This window comes from Bos indicus x Bos taurus, chromosome 17 (genome assembly GCF_003369695.1).
Source record: "Bos indicus x Bos taurus breed Angus x Brahman F1 hybrid chromosome 17, Bos_hybrid_MaternalHap_v2.0, whole genome shotgun sequence".
NCBI lineage: Eukaryota > Metazoa > Chordata > Mammalia > Artiodactyla > Bovidae > Bos > Bos indicus x Bos taurus.
In genome coordinates, this window is record NC_040092.1 from 40,315,804 (window position 1) to 40,341,902 (window position 26,099).

The 26,099-nt window shown below is 37.0% G+C and overlaps 1 protein-coding gene across 2 annotated transcripts in view; it reads left to right on the forward strand.

Annotated features, from left to right (window-relative positions):
* FAT4 (FAT atypical cadherin 4) overlaps nucleotides 1-26,099 on the forward strand; it is a 184,052-nt gene that overhangs the window by 66,956 nt on the left and 90,997 nt on the right. For both annotated transcript variants that reach the window (XM_027567307.1, XM_027567306.1), the window contains exons 2-3: nucleotides 12,804-12,935; nucleotides 24,965-25,226. In XM_027567307.1, the coding sequence (XP_027423108.1) occupies nucleotides 12,804-12,935; nucleotides 24,965-25,226 (394 nt within the window). The remainder of the gene's footprint in view (nucleotides 1-12,803; nucleotides 12,936-24,964; nucleotides 25,227-26,099) is intronic.

Genomic DNA, 26,099 nt, shown 5'->3' on the forward strand with positions numbered 1-26,099 from the left:
TTATCCTGCATTTACTTTTAGGCGTCCTTAAGAATCTGTTAAAATGCAGAAATTATGCAGTATTGATTTCAGGAAAAGTTGAAGTGGTTACACATGATTGCCTTTGCCTTAAAAGAAATCCTTATTTGGTTCTAATTTGAACAATATTGAAAGCACAACAAAACTAGCTTTTTATTATGTCACCACACATTTGGTGAGTTATGGAAAGCATTTTATTTCAGGAATGGAGTTAACTATGTCTTGTCCGCACTTCAAGCCATTCTTGTCATTTCTGGCTACTGTCCAAGCCCGCTTGTGACTCATACATATTTCTTTTCTGGTAAGAAATGCACTGAAATCCCAGGAACATATGCTGCTGACTGCTAGATGAGTTTTGGTGGTGAGAGATTAATGTAATTGCTTTTGTTTGACAAGTATAATTGGTCACAGTTACATACATGTAGCTTATATGTAAAATATGTTCTGTTTTAAAACTCATTAAAGTAATTTTTACTTTGCTTTTAAAAGATGTTTTAAAAATCTAAAATATATATGCTTCCTTCTTTCCTCTTATTCCAGAATACTTGGAATAGAAAAAAGTACAAATTTATATGAAATAAATGTATATATCTAAATATACACAAAACTTAATCTAAATTTCAGGTATAAAGTTTGAAATGACAAAGTATTTGTTAGCCTAAAATTTTAAAAAGGGGTATTCTAATTAATTACCAAATTAAATGTCACTCCCTCAAATACTATCAATGTTTCTTTTACTATATTTTAAAATATAGTAAAATAATGTTTGTGTGCCAAGTTGCTTCAGTCACATCCAACTTTTTGCCACACTATGGACTGTAGCCCTCTAGGCTCCTCTATCCACAGGATTCTCCAAGCAAGAATATTGGAGTGGGTTGGATGCCCTCCTCCAGGGGATCTTCCGACCCAGGGATTGAACTTGTGTCTCAGGTCTCCTGCATTGACAGGCGGGTTTGTTACCACTAGTTCCACCTGGGAAGCCCAAATAACATTTAGTATATAACATTTTACTGCTCAGCTTCTGTGAAATACATATTTTCTATTCTTTCTTGTCGTTCTGAAGAAAACCTATACCTAAATACAAAGACTCACTTTCTGATCATCCCCGAAACTTCAGTAAAGTTGGGTCCTGCAACAGACCTGTATTCTCAAGAATTTCTGGTTCATGTTGATGTGTAATAGTGGCTCTAGTGATTTTTTTCTACTCGGTTACATCTAGCCCCTGCTGGTCTTTCATAATATAAAATCATAGGTCATTTTTCCGTGGTTTTATTTTCTCCATTTTCTTTAAGATTTCAGTTTCAAAAGTAGAGAAATACCACCAAGATGAGACAGTACACTATTATTATAGCTACCACAGACTCTTGTGAAAAAGTTTGGTTATACATCATAAATAAATAAATACCTCAAAGCATTGTTTGCAGAGTATGACCGGACCTTGAATACCTATGCAGTCCAAACATTACATTCCTGACATTTAGGACTTTTAGATGTAAACTGTTCTTTGCTAGGGCTCTCTCATAACTAAAATATGAGTCACTTGCAAACCATAATAGATTTTGGCTCTGCAACATGATGAAGTGTTCTGGATGTAGTGACACATTTCGCCGAGACTCATGGCAGCAGAATTCCCAGTGGTCACCCAAAATAGGGAAAGAAATGAAGAACAAAATTAAAGGAAATATGCAGACCCTGGCATCATCCTTTCATGGCAATACAGCTCTATTCTTGTTGTTAAGAGGTGGAAGTGCTTGGAGATTAAACTCATAAATGATAGTGCAAGTAGGTGTTGAATTTTCTTGTTCTTAAAGACTGAACTTAACCTCATACTTGAAATCTTAAAAAGAAGTGAGACATATGTCCTTCCAAATGAAATTATGTGATTAGTTCTCCTACCAAAAAGCTAATGTAGAGTGCCAAGCTTTCTGCTGAGATGTAATTAGTCAGACCTTTTGCTATATTAGTTGCTCAGGAGTCTCCAACTCTATATGCAATCCCATAGGCTGTAGCCTGTCAGGCTCCTTTGTCCACAGAACTCTAGGCAAGATTACTGGAGTGGGTTGCCGTTCTCTTCTCCGGGGGATCTTCCTGACTCAGAGATTGAAACCTGGTCTCCTACATTGCAGGCAGATACTTTACCATATGAGTCACCAAGGAAGCCCTTCTATCTCATCTCAGTGAATATACAGGATTTAACATAAATTTACTAAATAAAGCCTTGTCATTGGAAGCCAATATAACATGCAAAATATGTCAGTCCAACTAACTTGAGTGAATCACATAGTATTTGGCTTTATTTGAAGTGAGCGAATGGGAAGTTATTGCCAAACATTTAAAATTTAAGTTTGATTATTTGCTTGAGCCATGACTTTCATATTTCTAGCCTGATGACTTTTTTTAACAAATGTTGCTTTTGATTCCCAAGTTTAAAGTCAAGTCATAGAATGTTTCTTTGCACACACAACCCAGACGTCCCCCAGAACAGAGCCTTTCACTGCAATGCAGGCAGACTCATGTTCACACACAGCCTCCTCTCAGACAGGAAAGGTGGAGTTTTCCTTTTCAGAGCCAAAGGAAGTGACAGCTCAGGGGTGATGGTTGTACTGATCTTGGTGTGGATTTCAAATTGGTTAATTCGCTTTCAATTTCAACTCCTCACTTGAGCCTCCATACAGAAAAATTAAATGCTAGATTCCAGCATTTTGTTTCACTCTGATGAAATAAAAATTGTTTTGAGTGTAACATTAGACTTTGTCCTCAATTGCAGTAGCACCAACACAGTATAAACTAAGGCATCATTTAGCAAAGTGTTATTGGAGTGACATTGTAATAACCTATTAAGGGTAATGCACATTTGAATGACCGCAATTATTTTTGTAGGTTTATTCATGACTCTGTGGTGTTTAGTGTAGTTGTTTCTGAAACAGTGATGGGCATTTCATAGGATCCTATATTGCAGTCTTCCAGGTGGGAGACTGCCTGAATTGTTATTGTATATGTTTTTACAACAGATGGTTTTCTGAAGTTGTTTTAAATCATCTGAGTATAAAGTTATTGAATTATCATCAAATATGATTTTATGTCATAAATTATAGATGATAACATGATGGAGACACAAGAACTAAGAAATCAATGGGATTGGATTGATCCTAAATATTATTGTAATACAGGTCAACGTTGATGAATACATTTTTTATATACCAGTGTTTGTGTGTGTGTGTTAGTTGCTTAGTCCTGTCCGACTGTGACCCCATGGACCATACCCCACCAAGACCCCCTGTCCATGGAATTCTCCAGGCAAGAATACTGGAGTGGGTAGCCATTCCTTTCTCCAGAGGATCTTCCCAACCCAGGGATTGAACCCAGGTCTCCTGCTTTACTGTCTGAGACACAAGGGAAGCCCACACCAGTAACATACTTAATTTTTTAACATTTGCTGAACTTGTGACTCTAATAAAATGTCAAATAACGGGTTTGCTTTGAAAACAAATATTTCTGGAGAAACAGTTACATGCGAGAGATGAATAATTTGTGAGAATGCAAAAATAAAGAAGACAATTTTTGACCTCAAAATTCTGAAAGTCACAAATTTGAACAGTATAAATGATCTGTTAGCCTGAGAAGTTTTGCAAATGACCAATTTCTGTAATTTGTAAATGTATTAAAGAAATCAGAGCAAAAATATTTCTGGTGAAATAAATAATTGTTGGCAGACTTGTTAATTAAAAGATTGTTTAAATACAACTTGGTGGCATTATCATAGTGTCTTTGGAGGTAATACATGTGAAGTCTAAGCATTATTTTTGGTGCAATGCGTTGTCACAATTCATATGGTAATAGTAGTATTTGAGAAATTTTGAGTGTCAGTTTCATGAAAATATAAAGGCAGTAATGTCAATAATTATATTGGGCACTAACAAAAAGCAACTGATCAAGTACTATTTGCTGTGATACGTCTTCTTTTACTGTTTTATAGTATATGTATTTTATGTCTGTCTCACAAACCATTTAAACTTTTGTCATTTTTGAAAATGATTCTTATTGCATCTTTTGAGAAAAATGACTTCTTTTTTAATTTACTATTTTATTGGAGTATGATTGCTTTAAAATTTTGTGTTGATTTCTTCTGTATAACAAAATGAATCAGCTGTATATATCACTTCACACTGGTCAGAATGGCCATCATCAAAAAATCTACACACAGTATATGCGGGAGAGAAAGTGGAGAAAAGGGAACCCTCTTGCACTGCTGATAGGAATGCAATTTGATAAAACCTCTATGGAGAATAGTATGCAGGTTCCTTAAAAAAGAAAAATAGAAGTATCATATGATAGTTGTATTGCTGGATAGCCCAGCAATCCCACTACTGGGCATTTACCCTGAGAAAACCATATTTCAAAAAGACACAAGAATCCCAGTGTTCATCACAGCATTATTTACAATGGCCAGGGCATGGAAGAAGTAGCTTCTTTGTAGGCATTTTCAAAGCAATAACGTTTACTGCTATCTATGGAGAAAGTCTGAGTGCAGGATAAGAAGGGGGTGTCAGAGGATGAGATGGTTTGGATGGCATCACCAACTCAATGCACATGAGTTTGAGCAAACTCCGGGAGAGAGTGAAGTGCTACAGTCCATGGGGTCACAAAAAGTCAGACACAACTGAGTGACTGAACAACAGCAAAGAGATAATTTAGCTATAGTTTCTTTACATGCAACGTATACCCACCACCTATCTGCTGATTGTTTAATAGTCTTGCAGTGGCATCACTAAGGCAAACCATCACAGATTATTTTCCATTAATATAAACATAAAGGAACTTAAAATGAGCAAGGATCTGGAAAAATAGTATTTGTAGGGTAGATAACCAAACATTAATTTTTTAAAAAATTAATTTTCTGTACACATCAAATGCGTATTTTTAGAGGGAGTGGTCTAAGGCATATTATGCTGCTTCCTCCCTAGACCTGTCCACAGATCTCTGCAAAAATCAGTGGGCTAGAGTTAAGAGTCTGACTGTTGCTTTTCCTTAGATAAATGACCTGACAGTTCAATGCCTTGCTTTTGACTGGGAGATGAACTTGATGATATCTGGGATTCTAAGAACTTTGATATTACTTCTTGCAAATGCATAGATTTCTATTTCTATTTTCTAACTCTATTCCAGTCTATTTTGTCTCATCACAGCAAGGATTTGAAACAACAGACCAGTGTTACAGCTCACACAGGCAGGATTTTATTAGGCAGACAGCAGAAAGTACACACCCAAGACATGAGAGCTAGTGGACCCTGTAGGAGTGGCCTCAACCCTGCTTGGGTTCCCTTTTTATACTTTTTGTTTCCTCCCCCGGAGCCTGATTGGTTATGTCCTATACAAAATAGGGCTTGTGTCCACCACCTATCAGGAAGGGAGCATGTTTGGGTGTGTTTTTTCCCATCCAAGATTCCCATTCTAGTCCTTGGATTTTCTTCCTTTGTCTCTTTTCCTGGGCTTTTTCTAACTGACATTTTTGGACTCCCTTTTTCCTACTTAGACTACCTAACATAATCTTTTGTAGTATTATACAATCTTTTAAAGGAAAAAAAAAAGATTGTTTTTCATCCTTGTTCATTAAGAACACCTTATGTAGGTTGCAGGAAGATTGTGAGTTAAAAATATGTTTGGGGGTATTTTTCATCCTGATACATTAAGAACCAATTCATTTAGCTTGCAGAGAGAATATGAATTTAAGAATATGTTTTTAATTGTGGTTGAGATAGTGACCACAATGCAATTGTCAGTTTACTAGCTGAGGAATGAGCTCATAATGGACCTTAATATTTTAGTTGATCCCTTAGCCTTGAATATAGAGTATTACTTTCATAATATCAACTTATATTAGTGAAATACCATGTTTTATATTTAGACATATGGAATGATTTGATAATTGCTATTGCTAATTAGCAACTTGCTCATTTATGATGTAGTTGAATTCTGATTTTTTTTACTTAAAAACTTAAAATTCCCAAAATATCATTCCTGATGCAGTGCAGAATAAAATGATAAATTGCATATAATAGGGAAACATTTTTAAGGAGTAAAGCATTGTACCCATTTCATAGCAACAATTTACACAGTAAACATTTTATTTTTTAAAGATCTATTTGGCTGTTCAGCGTAAAAGTTTGGTGACATTATTTAAAGCCATATTTTTAAATAAACTTTTACCTTTACAAAACTACCACAAGACAGACACTTTTTAATTAATTGATTGTTAGCTCCCTTAATCTCAGTCATGTATTTTTCTTTAAACATCATTATTTACGAGGGTTTCATTGACTAGGGATGAGGTGTCTTGGCCAAAAAGTCATTATTCTGAAGGTATCTGAATGGTAATGCAGTGATGGTCATAGACAATACCTGTCATTAGGTGTAGCTGATATTTTGTTATAAACAAGTCAACCACGAAGCTAGCAAATGCCCTTGTAATGGTAGGTGAAACCATATATGTCTGCTAAGGCCCACTATCTAAGCACAAAGGTCAACATCTGATAGGCAGGCATAAAATATGCAAGTACTTTATCTTCATAGTGTAATGTTTCTTTTATCTTTGAGGGTCAGTTTTCACAAACTTATAGAATTGATACTTTGAAGTTGTCCCCTGGACTTAAATTATGTAACCTATTGGCAGTCTCTATTTGTTTTGCTTTCATTTAAAATACAGCCATTTGTGAAGGGAAGCTTCTGAGTTCAAAATGTGATTATTTTTTGCAAAATAATATTTAGTAGTACAATTATTTTGCTTATTTCATGTCCAAACAAATGTAAAAAAAAAATGTAAAACATTAGAGGGGCAATGCTAGTACTAAAAGCTATGCAGTAGTTTGGGGTATGTATTTTAAAAGAATGAAATGCATTTATCAACATACTTTCTTTAGTTTAGGAATTACATTTTAGACAATTTTTAAAATCAGATAATTTATAAATAAACCACTAATAGCCATTATCTTCATTATTTAAAGTTATCTGATTTGTACAGAAAGCACTCTTTAAAATTATAGTGTCTTAATTAATACCTCTAGATAACTTATTATTATATTTAATAAACTATATTTTCTTTCTAGATATCTTTTTAAATGGTTAGTTTGATTCTTGTGTTTTATATGACAATATTTCAAAAAACCATACCAAATCTTAGTCCAAAGTGAGGGTAATAATGAAATAAGACTCTTAGGTTGATGGGAGATCCAAGACAGTGAGCCAAGTGCATGTTAGGATCTGGACTCATCAGGAAAAATGGTAACTTCCAAGGGCAAGATACAAGACTGCTTGAAGAATTACCCATAGTGTAGGGGACTAACTGCTTGGAATCAAGATGTCAACTGTGTATTTCCAAACAGATGTTTCTATTTGTACATATTTCCATGGTCAGACTTCATTTGTTCCCCACAAGAGATGGTGGCCCATCTTATTTTCTTATATATTTACTATATTGGAGAAGGCAATGGCACCCCACTCCAGTACTCTTGCCTGGAAAATCCCATGGATGGAGGAGCCTGGTAGGCTGCAGTCCATGAGGTCGTAAAGAGTCAGACAGGACAGAGTGACCTCACTTGCACTTTTCACTTTCATGCATTGGAGAAGGAAATGGCAACCCACTCCAGTCTTCTTGCCTGGAGAATCCCATGGACGGGGAGCCTGGTGGGCTGCTGTCTATGGGGTCGCACAGAGTCGGACACGACTGAAGTGACTTAGCATAGCATTAGTATTTACTATATAGTGACTAACATATACCTTTTATGTAATAGAGTCTAAAAGATTAAATGAATAAATATGGGAATCAGTGACCACTTCATAGGCAAACAGTGTTCATGATCTTGGAACTCTTGGTAGAAACCGAAGAACTTACACACTGATTCAGAAGTGAAGGGATTGCCAGATGAAATCTACTACACCAGTGAGTTCAGATCTCCTCCTCTTGGTTATTCATACTCTAGGCTAGTGAGGGAATCTAGAGAAGTCATGCTGAAAGTTTTTGAGGAATACTTGAGGAATTGTGAAGTGGAGCAGAGAGACTGGAAAATTAGAGAGAATATCTCGATTTTTCTTTGAAGAAGAATACAGTTACAGTTTTTTGATTGGCAGGCTGACACTGATTTTGGAAAAAGCATAGCCTGACCTACCAGATGAATGACCTCTGGTGTCTTTAATCAAAATATAACCTTTATGTATGTCAACATCCAATGATGAAATGTCCTAGATCTGTGTCTATAACTGGTAGATTATAGATATATTCAGAAATGTTTAGTTTTGAGTCTATTAATATTTAACTAAATTTATCCTTGCTAATAAAGACAGAAACAAATTTTTGTACCTGAAATGATGAAGTTGGCCAAAATCTCATAGAACATACATGGTCTCAGATTCCGAGAGCTAAATCTAGGGATCACCTAGCTGATTTATTTTTAATCTTGACAAAGATTTATAGACTGACCCAAGATTATATGGCTAGTTAGTTCATATGTAAGTGATCCAAATTGTGGACAGGAATAATATGCACATTTATAAAAATACATTTATAAAGCTGTGACATACTTTTCATATATGATTCATTATGTTTATTGAAAACACATGCCTAAAGAGAGAGAGGGGGTGTGCTTATAAATAGAGAGAGATAGACAGGTTTGCTGGAGAAGGCAATGGCACCCCACTCCAGTACTCTTGCCTGGCAAATCCCACGGACAGAGGAGCCTGGTAGGCTGCAGTCCATGGGGTCTCTAGGAGTCGGACACGACTGAGCGACTTCACTTTCACTCTTCACTTTCTTGCATTGGAGAAGGAAATGGCAACCCACTCCAGTGTTCTTGCCTGGAGAATCCCAGGGACTGGGGAGCCTGGTGGGCTGCAGTCTCTGGGGTTGCACAGAGTCAAACACGAATGAAGCAACTTAGCAGCAGCAGCAGCAGCAAACAGGTTTGCATTGTAGTAAAGGAAACTTACTACTGACTTACTAGCTCTCTGGCATTGGATAATTATTTAACCTGTGTACATTGGTTAACTCATTTCTCTAATGGGAATATAATAGTACTTTCCTCATAGGGCTCTTTTAAGGATTTTTTTTTGCATTTATGTGTGTGTATGTATATGAATGTGCACATACATATAACTTACAACAGGGTTTGGCACGTTCGTGTTAGTTATAACTATTAAAATATAGAAGGGTCTTGTTCAATTCAAGCACTCATCATCCATAATGAAGAATCTACTTTTTGTAACATATTTTTACTATAGGATCTACCATACCTGACAAACTGGATTTAGAAAAGGCAGAGGAACCAGGGATCAAATTACCAACATCCGTTGGATCATAGGTAAAGCAAGAGAGTTCCAGAAAAATATCTATTTCTGCTTCATTGACCATGATAAAACCTTTGACTGTATGGATCACAACAAACTGTGGAAAATTCTTAAAGAGATAGGAGTACCAGGCTACCTTAATTGCCTTCTGAGAAACCTGTATACAGGTCAAGAAGCAATGATTAGAACAGGACATGGAACAACGGACAGATTCCAAATTGGGAAAGGAGTACATCAAGAGTGTGTACTGTCACCCTGCTTATTTAACTTATATGCAGAGTACATCATATAAAATGCAAGGCTGGATGAAGCATAAGCTAGAATCAAGATTGGCAGGAGAAATATCAATAACCTCAGATATGCAGATGACACCACCCTTATGGTAGAAAGGGAAAAGGAACTAAAGAGCCTCTTGTTGAGGTGCAAGAGGAGAGTGAATAAGCTGGCTTAAACCTCAACATTCAAAAAATTAAGATCATGGCATCCAGTTCCATCACTTCATGGCAAATAGATGGGGAAACAATGGTAACAGCGACAGACTTTATTTTGGGGGGCTCCAAAATCACTGCAGATAGTGACTGCAGCCATGAAATTAAAAGACACTTGGTCCTTGGAAGAAAAGCTATGACCAACCTAGACAGCATATTAAAAAGCAGAGATATAACTTTGCCAACAAAGGTTCATATAGTTAAATGTGTGGTTTTTCCAGTGGTCATGTATGGATGTGAGAGTTGGACCATAAAGAAAGCTGAGTGCTGAAGAATTGATGCTTTTGAACTGTGGTGTTAGAGAAGACTCTTGAGAGTCCCTTGGACTGCAAGGAGATGAAACCAGTAAATCCTAAAGGAAACCAATCCTGAATATTCATTGGAAGGGCAAGGGCTGAAACTGAAGCTCCAATAGTCTGACCACCTGATGTGAAGAGCTGACTCATTAGAAAAGACCCTGAAGCTAGGAAAGATTGGACACTACTGAGCGGCTGAACAACAGATGCATATATGAGTGTGTGTGTATGTAAGTATTTGTGAATGTGTGTGTGTGTGTGTAAAGAAGAATGCTAAATTGAGGGTAAAGAGAATCCAGAATGGCACCAATTAAACATGACATCAAAGATATATCAGGACCTGTACCACACACTAGAAGTACATTGTTGTTCAGCCTCTCAGCTGTGTCTGACTCTTTGTGACCCCATGGACTGCAGCACACCAGGCCCTCACTGTCCTTCATCATCTCCCAGAGCTTGCTGAAACACATGTCCATTAAGTCAGTGATGCCATGCAACCATCTCATCTTCTGTTGTCCCTTTCTCTTCCTGCCTTCAACCTTTCCCGGCATCAGGGTCTTTTCTGAGTCAGTTTTTTGCATCAGGTGGTCAAAGATTTGGAGCTTCAGCCTCAGCATTAGTCAGTCCCTCCAATGATATTCAGAATTTATTTCCTCTAGGGTTGACTGGTTTGATCTCCTTGCAGTCCAAGGGACTCTCAAGAGTCATATTCTATCACAAATACAGTCTCTCCCTGGCTCTAAGGAATGCCCAGTTCTGTTCCAATAATTTAAAAACCAAGATCTACTTTTCATTGAAAGTTTCCCCCTGCGATAAGCATTTTGCTAGCATCATCAGGGGTTAGTCTTCATAAAATGCTCTAAGATACATTATTATCCCAATTTTAAGATAAGGAGAGTGAGGCTCAAAGAAATTAAGTGCTCAAATTTCCCCAGTTAATAAGTGCAGAGACAGAATCTGAACTCTGGTTGTTCTAATTCAAAAACTCTTGTTATTTACAACTTTGCAAGGAAATTGGAAATGCTCCTTACAAGCTGCAGTTTTAATGATCTCCATCTCTTTTAAAGGCAGTGGTGTAGAGAATGGTGTTAGCCAAAAGCAAAATAGCAGATTTCTAACTACTAAGGCTGCCCTAACCATTTCCTAGACCAATTTGAGACATTAGTTATGATCAAAACTGTCCTGTTAAGTGGTGGAACTACAATACTGACTTAGTACTGAATTCTGTATATTGTTTTCTGGGTTTCTCTTTTTATCAATTGCTCATCCATTTATTTGTCTAGCTCTCTGTATTTCCCACTCATTCTTTGCCAGAGAATACTGACAATCCTATTTACTACCTCTCCTTCCACCCTTTCCTCTTCCTGGAAAAGATAAAACTAGAATTATTTTGCTGTTTCCTAATATCCACTCTCATCACTCTTGATCTGATGGAGTATTTACAGTATAAGTATAAAAGATGACATTTCATCCTAGAAGAAAAATGTTCTGGTTACATCTGAGCTAAATGGGTGGATGGACTTTCCTCCATGACTTAATTTTGTGATCCAACTGGGGAAATTTTCAGTTTTATTAGCAGCTGTCTCCCTTTTTCTCATCAGATATTCAGCTTTTAGCACCTAACTCAAAAGAGAAAACACATGGTTTGAAGTTATTATTTAATATTCACAGATTGTTCTTTCTAAACAATTTTTCTTAGGGTTTTTTTTTTTTGAAAGTCACTCAGTCGTGTCCGACTTTGCAACCCTATGAATTCTCTAGGCAAGAATACTAGAGTGGATAGCCTTTCCCTTCTCCAGGGGATCTTCCCAACCCAGGGATTGAACCCAGGTCTCCCACGTTACAGGCAGATTCTTTACCAGCTGAGCCACAAGGGAAGCCCAAAAATACCAGAGTGGGTAGCCTATCCCATCTCCAGCAGATCTTCCTGACCCGGGAATCAAACCAGGGTCTCTTGTATTACAGGAGGATTCTTTACCAACTGAGCTAGCAGGGAAGCCCTTTCTTAGGTAGGAAAACAAATAACTCTTGACTTCTGATGAGGATCTTTCAAGGAAAGTTAATATTTGCAACCTATCTTAATACCACATATGAACAGGATGATTGTTTAGCTTTAGTCACACTAAGAAGTGTTGATGGGAGTGACGATAGAAAGAAAAGGTATGTATATTTTTCTTCCCCCCAAAATTGAAAGTTGACTTTAAAGGGAAAAAATGCTGAGTGTTTCTTAAAATGTGAACTTCTTTATTTTCCCTGGACATTAGTTGCCAATATCTAAACCTTTCAGGAAGAAATTTTATACCATGTCATCTGTGTGTCAGGCAGCACTTAATGGCTGAAAGACAGACAGTGCTAATCTGAACAATTCTTCACTGGTGCACAAATCTGGGGATTTAAATGACAGTTGATCTGTGGACCAATTCTATTCTAAACTCCTAGGTGATCATTTAAAATCAGTTACTATCAATATGTCAAATGATCTTTCTTGGCTATTCTTTTCCTATAAATAATTCACAACTTTCTCTAGGGTATTTTCTGGGATGTTATATTTAAAGATTCTGATTCTTTTTGGGAGGCTTAGTTGAGCAGATTCTTGATATACAATTTAACTGGTATTTTGCAGACATATGCAGCATTCATATATTATTTCTTTTCTTTCTTGTAGGTAGAAATAACACTTCAAGATATCAATGACAATCCACCAGTGTTCCCAACAGACATGCTGGATCTCACAGTGGAGGAGAATATCGGAGATGGTTCTAAGATTATGCAGCTGACAGCCATGGATGCTGATGAGGTAGCTCAGATCTTGTCTCTGACTTTTTGAAACATAATTTTCCAGTGATCTATCAAATTTCTACTGTATGTTGACAACATTTATTAACTAATAATTAAGGCTAAGCATTGAGTGCTCTTTTCCAAAGGACATTAACTCTTGAAATGTGACATAGAAATGCTAAGATAGAGACTGTCTAGAAGCAACTTTCCTTTGATCAGCAATTTCAACTCAGTTAATTGCTGGTGCGTCTTAGATTCATTAGCCAAATTATTTTAATTTCTCAAAGGATAAAAAATATTTACAGAAATATCTTATTTTTAATGCCCCATCACTCCCATTTGCTATCTTATAGCATATATAGCTAAGAATTTATTTTTATTTGTATTTGAAAAAAGCAAATTATTGAAAATTAAAAAAAATAAGACAACTTTGAAACTTTTCATTTAACTTGCATATATGCATGTGTGCATGTTAAGTCTCTTCAGTCGTGTCTAACTCTGTGTGACCCTATGGACTGTAGCCTGCCAGGCTCTTCTGTCCATGGGGATTCTCCAGGCAAGAATACTGGAGTAGGTTGCCATGCCCCCCTCCAGGGGATTGTCTCTACCCAGGGATTGAATCCACATCTCTTATGTCTCCTGCACTGGCAGGTGGCTTCTTTACCACTAGCACCACCTGGAAAGCCCCATATATATACATATCAGTTCAGTTCAGTCGCTCAGTCGTGTCCGACTCTTTGTGACCCCGTGAATGGCAGCACGCCAGGCCTCCCTGTCCATCACCAACTCCCGGAGTTCACTCAGACTCACGTCCATCCAGTCAGTGATGCCATGCAGCCATCTCATCCTCTGGCGTCCCCTTCTCCTCCTGCCCACAATCCCTCCCAGCATCAGAGTCTATTCCAATGAGTTAATTCTTCGCATGAGGTGGCCAAAGTACTGGAGTTTCAGCTTTAGCATCATTCCTTCCAAAGAAATCCCAGGACTGATCTCCTTCAGAATGGACTGGTTGGATCTCCTTGCAGTCCAAGGGACTCTCAAGAGTCTTCTCCAACACCACAGTTCAAAAGCATCCATTCTTTGGCGCTCAGCCTTCTTCACAGTCCAACTCTCACATCCATACATGACCACTGGAAAAACCATAGCCTTGACTACATGAACCTTTGTTGGCAAAGTAATGTCTCTGCTTTTCAATATGCTATCTAGGTTGGTTATAACTTTCCTTCCAAGGAGTAAGCGTCTTTTAATTTCATGTTTATGCAAACATAAAGTGTATAACTTAGTAACAGCCTTATATATTTTAAGGAAATTATCCAGGAAGCCAATGAATTTTGAATTCCATTAATAAGTTTCCTAGCAGTAAACTGATTTTGGGGGGCACAATTTAGATTTCTGTCTTCCATGTTTATGTTTTAAGTTTAACTAAAGCAATCATTATGCTCCAAACATCATGACAACTTACATAATTTGTAATTTATATTTTTCCCATTAAAAAAATAACATCACTTGTTTTCTCCTGCTTGCTAGGTAAAGATTTTAGTTAATTTCTAGAATTTTGGAAAGAGGAATAATGTTCCCATACACTAGTAGCCCATTTCCCTTTTTGCTAAGCCCCAAATAGATAATTTAATTTCCTTACCTCATTTAAGCTCCAGAAGGATATGATAACTTGATTTTTGGCTTATTTAACATAAAAAAGGTGAATAATTCAATAATAGACTAATTTTAACAGCCAGTACAGAATGTAACAACTTAGTCATTTATCAGTCAGTTTAGTTCAATCACTCAGTTATGTCCGACTCTTTGCCACCCCATGGACTGCAGCATGCCAGGCCTCCCTGTCTACCACCAACTCCCGGAGTTTACTCAAACTCATGTCCATTGAGTCAGTGATGCCATCCAGCCATCTCATCCTCTATTGTCCCCTTCTCCTCGAACCTTCAATCTTTCCCAGCATCCAGGTCTTTTCACATGAGTCAGCTCTTTACATCAGGTGGCCAAAGTACTGGAGTTTCAGCTTTAGCATCAGTCCTTCCAATGAACACCCAGGACTGATCTCCTTCAGGATGGACTGGTTGGATCTCCTTGCAGTCCAAGGGACTCTCAAGAGTCTTCTCCAACACCACAGTTCAAAAGCACCAATACTTTGGTGCTCAGCCTTCTTTATAGTCCAACTCTCACATCCATACATGACCACTGGAAAAACCACAGCCTTGACTAAATGGACCTTTGTTGACAAAGTAATGTCTCTGCTTTTTAATATACTGTCTAGGTTGGTCATAACTTTCCTTCCCAGGAGTAAACATCTTTTAATTTCATGGTTGCAGCCATCATCTGCAGTGATTTTGGAGCTCAAAAAATAAAGTTAGCCACTGTTTCCCCATCTATTTGCCATGAAGTAATGGGACCGGATGCCATGATCTTAGTTTTCTGAATGTTGAGCTTTAAGCCAACTTTTTCACTCTCCTCTTTCACTTTCATCAAGAAGCTCTTTAGTTCTTCTTCACTTTCTGCCATAAGGGTGTTGTCATCTGGATATCTGAGGTTATTGATATTTCTCCCGGCAATCTTGATTCCAGCTTGTGCTTCCTCCATTAGTCATCTATACATTTTGCCAAAGTGTAACTTAGGAAAAGGAAACAAAATAAAGCAAGTACATTTAAGTAATTGTAGTTTTCTACTGAAAATATGTTTAGTACTTTCTAGTAAATTTTGTGTAGAGAAAGTTTTTCCAAACTTTAGCTACCATGAAAAGAGTTGTATGCAGAATGTTTGTATTATTATTGATACATATGAAATATCATCAGCTATAATTTAGTAAATACTGCTGAGATTTTCTTAAATCTCATCATTGGTCATATATATTTGGATAGCTTAATTCATAAACATTTTTTATCTTTTATTTAGCAAAAAGCTAAAAAACAAAAAAAGAAGCTCATGCAATTACTATAAGCTCATGCAAATGATACATCAATTAGAGCAGTTGCTACAACTATTTGATGTATCATTTGCATGAGCTTATAGTAATTGCATGAGCTTCTTTTTTTTGTTTTTTAGCTTTTTGCTAAATAAAAGATAATGAAAGTTTATGATACTCTCTGTAGGAACAGAACAAGTAAAACTCATTTATTTCAAGTGATTTATTCAAGGCAGGAATTAATAATCATGTTAATTATAATATACATATCCTAGTGAAATGCACTACTCTCTTCAGTTCAGTTCATTCACTCAGTCATGTCTGACTCTTTGCAACCCCATGAATTGAAGCACGCCAGGCCTCCCTGTCCATCACTAACTCCCGGAGTTCACTCAGACTCACGTCCATCCAGTCAGTGATGCCATCCAGCCATCTCATCCTCTGGCGTCCCCTTCTCCTCCTGCCCCCAATCCCTCCCAGCCTCAGAGTCTTTTCCAATGAGTCAACTCTTCGCATGAGGTGGCCAAAGTACTGGAGTTTCAGCTTTAGCGTCATTCCTTCCAAAGAACACCCATGACTGATCTCCTTTAGAATGGACTGGATCGCCTTGCAGTCCAAGGGACTCTCAAGAGTCTTCTCCAACACCACACTTCAAAAGCATCAATTCTTCGGTGCTCAGCTTTCTTCACATCCAACAATCACATCCATACATGACCACTGGAAAAACCATAGCCTTGACTAGACAGACCTTTTTAGGCAAAGTAATGTCTCTGGTTTTCAATATGCTATCTAGGTTGGTCACAACTTTCCTTCCAAGGAGTAAGCGTCTTTTAATTTCATGGCTGCAATCACCATCTGCCATGATTTTGGAGCCCAAAAAAGTAAAGTCTGACACTCTTTCCACTGTTTCCCCATCTATTTGCCATGAAGTGATGGGACCAGACGGCTTGTTCTTCGTTTTCTGAATGTTGAGCTTTAAGCGAGCTTTTTCACTCTCCTCTTTCACTTTCATCAAGAGGCTTTTTAGTTCCTCTTCACTTTCTGCCATAAGGGTGGTGTCATCTGCATATCTGAGATTATGGATATTTCTCCCAGCAATATTGATTCCAGCTTGTGCTTCTTCCAGCCCAGCGTTTCTCATGATGTACTCTGCATATAAGTTAGATAAGCAGGGTGACAATATACAGCCTTGATGTACTCCTTTTCTTATTTGGAACCAGTCTGTTCCATGTCGTTCTAACTGTTGCTTCCTGACCTGCATATAGGTTTCTCAAGAGGCAGGTCAGGTGGTCTGGTATTTCCATCTCTTTCAGAATTCTCCACAGTTTATTGTGATCCACACAATCAAAGGCTTTGGCATAGTCAATAAAGCAGAAATAGATGTTTTTTCTGGGAACTCTCTTGCTTTTTCCATGATCCAGTGGGTGTTGGCAGTTTGATCTCTGGTTCCTCTGCCTTTTCTAAAACCAGCTTGAACATCTGGAAGTTCATAATTCACATACTGCTGAAGCTTGGCTTGGAGAATTTTGAGCACTACTCTTAAGAATTATTATTCGGTGCTCAGCTTTATTATTATTTTATATTTAATAATTACATATATATGTTTTATAATATATATAATCATATATTATATATAATATCATATGTATCATAAATGCATTATGTTATATATATATTATATAATTATATTGTATTTCATAATTATGTATTATATAATATATTATAAATTATATCTATATTATAATATATAATTATAAGTTAGATATAATATTATAATATTATATATGCATTATATATTATATATCATATATTATACATAATATTTTATATTATATAAATATATAATGTAATATATATATTAATAATAAATATACAATATTATGTAATTATAATATTTATATACTAATTATGATATTATAGAAATATATTATATTTGTATAACACTATAATTTATATAATATACATTATATATTACAAATTATATATAAATATAATATACAATATATTATGATTATAAATTCATAAAATGTCTATAATAATTATATATAATTATATTATATAATTTATTATTCAGTGATTATTTGAAAGAAATGCCAACATTCCACCCTTATAATAATATTATGCAAAGTCTGTTATAATTTTACTTTCCTCCCTACTTTTTTCTTTTTAAACTGTGATAGAAGGGTTAAATCAAATGCGGTGCTGCCTGTATGTTTGTTTTTCTCTCCGTGACTTTTCTGTGTGTGCGTGTGTGTGTGTGTGCATGTGCACCTGCATACACTTGCCTTGTCTTCAAGTTGATGTTTTGAGATGTGTTTATATTTAGTATGAGATTTGAAGAAGGCTGGGAAGGTCATTACGTCTCTAGGTATTTACCTCAACACGATTTTAGTCTACTTTGTTTTATTTCTATTGAGTTTCCCTTTTCAAGTTAAAAAAACTGTATCTATGCCAGTGTTATCACTTAGACATTCTAGGCTTTTTTTTTAAAGTACTAAATGCAAGGTGATGATATCTAGTTTATGCAAGAAGTGCATTTGAGGTGAGACAGTGGGAAGTTAAAGAGGCACAAAGGAGGAAAACTATAAAACAGTAACAGTCTAGGGAAAAGGAAGGAAGACTGTTTGCAATTCAAGGAAAGAGTGGTAGAAATCACCACCAAGTACTTTGTAATAGGACCACTATGTGGGGGCAGGGAGAGTGGAGGTGGAAGGGGAAAAAGACAGTAGAGGCTGGAAGGAAGGAAGTAGTTTTACCTGGAACTTTAAAGAAAAGAAGGACATTTTTGTAGAAGTGCTTTGGCACTATTATTTTTAAAAACTTAAGCTCATGAGATCCTTTTCCTTCTTGAATATGTTTTTTTTTTTAACTTTTTAGTGATGTTTTAATAACTACAGTCTATGTCCACTCCTGACATGAGGAACCAACATTTCTTTGCCTGTATGCCAAATGGGATGGCTACCTAGGCTTCCTAGGACATTCAGAATTATTGGCTGTTTCCTTTTTTGAGTGGTTTACAATAAATTATTATTAATGTTTTTAGATAAACCTTTTATCTTCTATTCTGTTCTCAGCTCCTTACCTCTAGGTTAAATTTGAAAATATGTATGTACACGTTTGAAATGATTTATCTCTTACCAAATCATGGTTCTGGTTCTTTCTTCATCTAGTTTTGAGTAGGAACCAATATTAAAATGCAAGGAGTTTCTTTTACTTTTTGGCCAGCATTAAATTGTCATGCAGCTATCTTGCAGGTTGATTTTGAAACATTAATAGAATTCTTTAAAACACTAAGATTAGATAGGTCATCAGAAAATTATGTCCACATATTATATAGTTTATATACTTTTCCTTAATTACTACATCAAACATAAAATATTAGTATGTTAGAAAACCTGGTGTAGGTCACTGAAGAATAATGCCCGGTAAAGGAATCTGAAAGCAATATGTACATATTGAGCATAATTTAAATATCATTTGAAACATATGTTGGATCAAGATAGACATCTCTCAGAAGCACATGATTGTCTGTGTCTTGTTTCCTTTGATAAACGAATTATTATGCTTGTAATGGGCCAGGACATTAAAGCTTTATTCCATGGTACCATACTTGCTTTTGAAACTACTACTTAAGATTATAAAATGCATTTAGAATTTATAGCTATTTACTTTTAGAATTCCTTCCACGTACTTTTGTCTCTGTGGTTCCTCAGGAGAGTAGAATGTTTTTAAACAGCATTATTTCCACTGTGCTACAGCTGAAATATGATATTTGTTTCTTGTAGCATTGCTGATACTGCATATTTGGGATACTAAATAAATAAATAGACTTTTCAAAAGACCTCATTAAATCATTACTCTTGGCCATGAATTTTCAGACATTCACTGGAACTTCTAATGCACCACATCAGCTGATTTTGAAAGTGAAAAATTATGGTTTATCAACAGTCTGATGCCTTTGGTTTTCTGTTCAGAAGAATTATCATAAGTTCAGGAGTATTAATTATTATAGTCATTTTGTAGATGGGACATTTCTAAATTTTGAACCATTTATATAATAGCTTGAAATACGGTTTTGCATCTTGGCTTTCCCCTAATTTCCAAATTCTTTTTTTTTTTTTTAAACTTTACATAATTGTATTAGTTTTGCCAAATATCAAAATGAATCTATTTTAATAGTTCAGAATTGAGTGTAGCTGTTTTTCTCTGGACTGTTTCACAGAATAGTGGAATTCCTTGTGAAACAGAACAAAAAGTACAGAATGTAGTTAGATTCAAAGTCTAAAATTCTTATTGAATGTTTTTGTTAAACCATACAATTACAATAAATACATTAGATGGTCTATGTACACCTGAATATACAAGATAAATGTGCATAGTATGTCAAATCCAGCTGTCATTACTAAATTAAAATGTGCTTTGAGGAGTTCACATTACTAAATTTTAAGATTGGTTTGGGAATGCAGTACAAATATAGCAAATACCTCTAAACATGAATTTTGAAAGAGTATTTTTGCCTTCGACTGTTAGCAGTCATGCCCTTATATATTTGATCTTGAGAATGAAGCATATTTAATCTATGAGGGAAAAGATGTATGGAAACTGCAGATTCTGTAGTTTCCCAGCATGTCAGCCTTAGAGTCTAAATGTCTTAAATTTATGTTCTTCCTAAAAGCTTCTTGAGAGTTCTAAGCCTGGATACTTTAACAAATACATTTCTAGAGCTGATATGGTAATATATCTATATCTATATCTATATCTATATCTCAACATATCTACATATCTACACATTTGTTTTATATGAGTATATTGAAATCAAAAAGTAATTTTTGAAGTTGACAATTCCAACACTACATATACCTCAGTGTCAGGATGTAATACTATATAAAATAGAAAATCAGACAGTATTTTTCCTTGGATATATAGCAACTCTAATCAAATTTTGATTTAAATTACTCATTTGCAAACATCTCTGTCATCAAATGCATCTAACTTGTTATATTCCTTTTATAAAAAATAATTAAAATAGGAATAAAAACAGTTAGCACTGTCATACACTTAAAGCTTTTCATGCATTGTTGTAGGTCCTTTACATGTGTGAACTCCTTTAATCCTCAGATTCAATACAGATTAAGTACTGCTACATTACAGTCCCATGTATCAGATATTATTACCAGCCAGATTGTCTCGGTAAGGAAACATAGGCTCATAGAAGTTAAGGAGTAGCCCAATGATACATGATTAATAGGTAGTGGAGCAGAGATTCAAAACCAAAACTATGGCCCCAGAGCATGCAGTCTCAACCAGTACAATGTATAATGTGCAACTCAGAATTCCAACTATAATATACATGTGATTGCTGCTGCTGCTAAGTCACTTCAGTTGTGTCCGACTCTGTGCGACCCCATAGACAGCAGCCCATTAGGCTTCCCCGTCCCTGGGATTCTCCAGGCAAGAACACTGGAGTGGGGTGCCACTGCCTTCTCCAATGCATGAAAGTGAAAAGTGAAAGTGAAGTTGCTCAGTCGTGTCCGACTCTGTGCGACCCCATGGACTGCTGCCTACCAGGCTCCTCCTTCCATGGGATTTTCCAGGCAAGAGTACTGGAGTGGGGTGCCATTGCCTTCTCCATACATGTGATTAAGCATATCTAAATCAAACTGTTCATTATTTCAATAATATACAAATAAGTTTATAAGAGATTTTTTGAATACTATAGTTACCATCCCTCATTATCAAATCTAGATTGTGATTTTAATTTTAATTTGCCTTAGTTTCTTTATTTTTGACTCTGCTAAAATCTACTCTTCCTGAAACCTTCCCTTTAACCTCTGTGGCAAGCTGTCCTCTGGGTCTCCCAGGTTCCTTCTCCTCTTCTTTCCTCAGTCACTTCCCTTATTTCCCATTCTTTCAATATGATATTCATTCTTTATGCTGCTGTACCTTTTACTATCTATTCTCATATAAATTGTCAACAAATCATCTGGCTTCAATTGTGAGCCACATAATTGACCTTCAGATAGTTTTATCAAACCTCTTTTCAAATCTCTGACCACATATCCATTCCTATGGCTATAATCATTGCCACATAATCATTTCTATGAAGCTATCCTCCACTCTCTTAACATACCATACATAAAATTATAAAATTTCAATGCATAATGTCTCCTGAGTCCAAGCAGACCTTATCCTGAGATGTCTACAGCAAGAACATTCTCCTAATTCCCAGCCAAAGTAATTTGAAATTTTTTTTCTTTCTCTTTCACTTTTAGGCTCATTGCATAGAGTTGATAAAAGAAAGAACAAGAATAAAAGAGAATGTTGAACAACTGAGAGCTATCCTTAGTTACTTCTGTATCCAATAACCCATCAGATCTTACTAATTTGTTCTGTGTATATTATGTTTGGTACACAATGGTTGAGAGCCTCACTTCTGGGGCAAGATAACCAGGGTTCAGATTTCTTTGTCTCAGTTTCTTTATCTTCAAAATGGGGATAATAATAGTGCTTACCCAACTGGATTGCTTTTAAGTATCAAATCAATTAGTGCCCATGAAGTGATGCGCTCAGAGCAGTGCTTAGCACTCAATAAACACTTAATAAATGTTCTATTTTTCTTTTCCATTCCTTCAGCCAAATTCCTAGTTTATACTTCAGATCTTGAGTGCTACAGTTCAAAGATCTGAGTGAACACAAGAATGCATCCCTGCTTTCATTTTACAGAACAGGGACTTGAACCAGAAAATAATGCAGATTATATAGTTTCCTCTTGAGGAAATGAAGTCCCAGTCTCCTGGGGCCAAAGTCTACTCTCTCACCCCTTCTCTGGCCTCTCTTCTTTCCAGTCCATCCTATACCATCAAGAGCCTTAAAAGATTGTTTCCAATTAAAACAAGATCAGTGGTTTCTTGGTCATACAGTTCAATGTGTGTTGTAACTGAGATTCTCCAGTGTATGTGCTGTGCTGTTCTTAGTTGCTCAGTCATGTCCAGCTCTTTGCTACCCCATGGAGTGTAGCCTGCCAGGCTCCTCTGTCCATGGGGATTCTCCAGGCAAGAATACTGGAGTGGATTGCCATGCCTTCCTCCAGGGGATCTTTCCAGCCCAGGTCTTCGCATTGCCGGCAAATTCTTTACCATCTGAGCCACCATGGAAGCCCAAAAGTACTGAAGTGGGTTCCCATGCCCTTCTCCAGGGGAACTCCCTGACACAGGATCAAACCGGGGTCTCCTGCATTGCAGGTGGATTCTTTACCAGCTATAGATTGGGTATACCAATCTATACCCATAATCTAATATTTTAGCTCATTTTTTCTTTTTTTTTTCTACGATAAAACTCTCCACACTGAACTTCCCAGGTGGTACAGTGGATAAGAATCTACCTGCCAATGCAGGCAACATGGGTTCGATCCCTGGTCCAGGAGGATTCCACATGCCATGGAGCAAGGAAGCCCGTGCACCACAGCTACTGAGCCCAAACCCTAGAGCCCGCAAACCACAACTACTGAGCCCATGTTCTGCAACTCCTGAAGCCCGTGGGCCTAGAAGCTGTGCTCCACAACAGGAGAAGCCACCACGATGAGAAGCCTGCGCACTGCAACCAAGAGTGGCCCCACCTGCTGCAGCTAGAGGAAGGCTGCGTAAAGCAAGGAGACCCAGTGCAACCAAAAGTGTATAAAATACATAGATTAGTTAATTAATTAAGCAAGCAAATCTCTTCACACTAGCAACTGGTCAAAGTAATCCCTCTCTTCGGTTCTTATAGTGCACATTGTAAGCTTCCATTTGTGCTGTGTTGTGCTTAGTCATTCAGTTTTGTCCGACTCTTTGCAACCCATGGACTGAAGCCGATCAGGCTCCTCTGCTGTTGGAATTCTCAAAGCAAGAATGCTGGAGTGGTTTGTCATGCCCTCCTCCAGGGGATCTTTCCAACCCAGGGGTCGAACCCAGGTCTCCCTCATTTCAGGTGGATTCTTTACTGTCTGAGCCACCAGGGAAGTCCATGTTTCCATTTAGAGCTTTCTTAATTTAATTACCTTCTTATGTTGAATCAGAGGAACATGAGCTCAGAGTCAGACAAACTAGGGTTTGAAATCCACTCACCCCCAGTATGACTCTGGATAAGTTAAGTACCATCTCCAAACTTTGCATCTTCTTTTGAGAAATAGTATCTCACAGTGAGAAAAACTGAAAATGAAGTGGCTCAGTCGTGTCCGACTCTTTTCGACCTCATGGACTATAGCCTACCAGGCTCCTCCGTCAGTCCATGGGATTTTCCAGGCAAGAATTCTGGAGTGGTTGTCATTTCCTTCTCCAGGCGGATCTTCCCAATCCAGGGATTGAACCCGGGTCTCCCGTATTGTAGGCAGACGCTTAGCCACCAGGGAAGCATGAACTAAAGCAAGATAATGCATACACAGTGCTGTCCCTGGGCCTGGCAAACCTCTGGATATGTAGTTAATAGTATTATCATCATTTGCATTTTCCACAGTGACAGTTTGACCCCTTTCTATGATATATTTTAAGAATTTATATATGTGTGTGTGTGCTGTGCTTAATTCCTCAATCATGTCCAATACTTTGTGACCCTATAGACCATAACCAGCCAGCCTCCTCTGTCCATGGGATTTTCCAGCTAGAATACTGGAGTAGGTTACCATTCCCTCACATACACACATATATATGGGCTTCCCAAGTGACTCAAGTCTTAAAGAATCCACCTGCCAATGCAGGAGACACAGGAGATGCTGGTTCGATCCCTGAGTTGGGAAGATTCCCTAGAGGAGGAAATGGCAACCCACTCCAGTATTCTTGCCTGAACAATCCCATGCACAGAGGACCCTGGTGGGTTGTAGTCCACAGGGTTGCAGAGTCAGACACAACTGAGCATGCATAGAGCGCGCGCACGCACACACACACACATTTTGAAGGTTGAGATTCGCTGTGTTATTTAATGAAATGAATAGTGAAAGACTATTTAGTTAACTACACTGGACTGTTACTATTTGAAATATTACAGTATCATATGAAATTAAACCCCAGAGCCTCACTTTGTCAAGTATACATTCAGCACAAGGAGCAGAACTTTTACTGTTCTACTTCTAGCAGTTCAGATTCTGCTCTTTTCCCTAGGGTGCAAATGCTCTTGTCACATATACGATCATCAGTGGAGCTGATGACAGTTTCCGAATTGACCCTGAATCTGGAGATCTGATAGCTACCAAGAGACTGGACAGAGAACGTCGTTCCAAATATTCCTTGCTGGTTCGTGCCGATGATGGTCTTCAGTCCTCGGATATGAGAATAAATATTACTGTCAGTGATGTGAATGACCACACACCCAAGTTCTCCAGGCCTGTGTACTCCTTTGACATCCCAGAAGACACAACCCCAGGTAGGTGGCACACTTTTAAGTATATTTTGCAAGGGTCACCTTTGACTACAGTTACACGGACTAGGTTTTGGCTGCTCTTGAACTGGGACTAGTATGTGCTACTGGGCATAAACGTTGGATTTTTAAATATTTTAATTAACTGTCTTTGCTACAGTTCCCAAACAAATTTCTAGACTTTTGAGAGCAAATGAGAAAAGCTAATCATCTGATGTCTTAATTACAGATATTTGTTTCTGAAAGTATCTGTGACATGCATTGTTAAGTTTCCTGGCAACCATAGTTTTGATACTGTTTTTCCACTGTAAGGATGTCTGATGTGATTATGTTCCTGAGCATAGAAAGCAAAAAAAGCACAGGAAAACCTGTGAATACCCGTTATAGTACTTACTAGCTGTGTGAACCAGGGCAATTAATTAATTTCTCTTAGCTTCAATTCCTTCTTCTGTATATGGAAACAGTGATTCTTGTTAGAATTAGGATAAAACATGTATGAGTTTGCTAACATGGGGCTTGAGGATTAGCAGATGCTGAATAAATGTTAGTAGAATAGGAATCCTGAATTCTCACCTTGCTTCTTTGAATATTTTATGTTGTAACTGTTGCACGTGAGTACTCAGTATCCCTGTTTCTGGTGTGGGTTGGCTTCTTTTCCACTATCAGAAATTCTTATCTAAAACTGAAATTGTATTGTGAATTATATTTGAATGAGTTTGTAAAATAAGTCAGTTCACCATGAACAAGATGAATTGTTCATGTCCTTCATGAAATTCCCATCACATTTCTTTCTCACCTCATTTCTAGCAATGGTCATATAAGCTGTTAAGTGGTATGCCCTTAGCATAATTCTGTATTATTGCTTGGAATTGCCAGTTC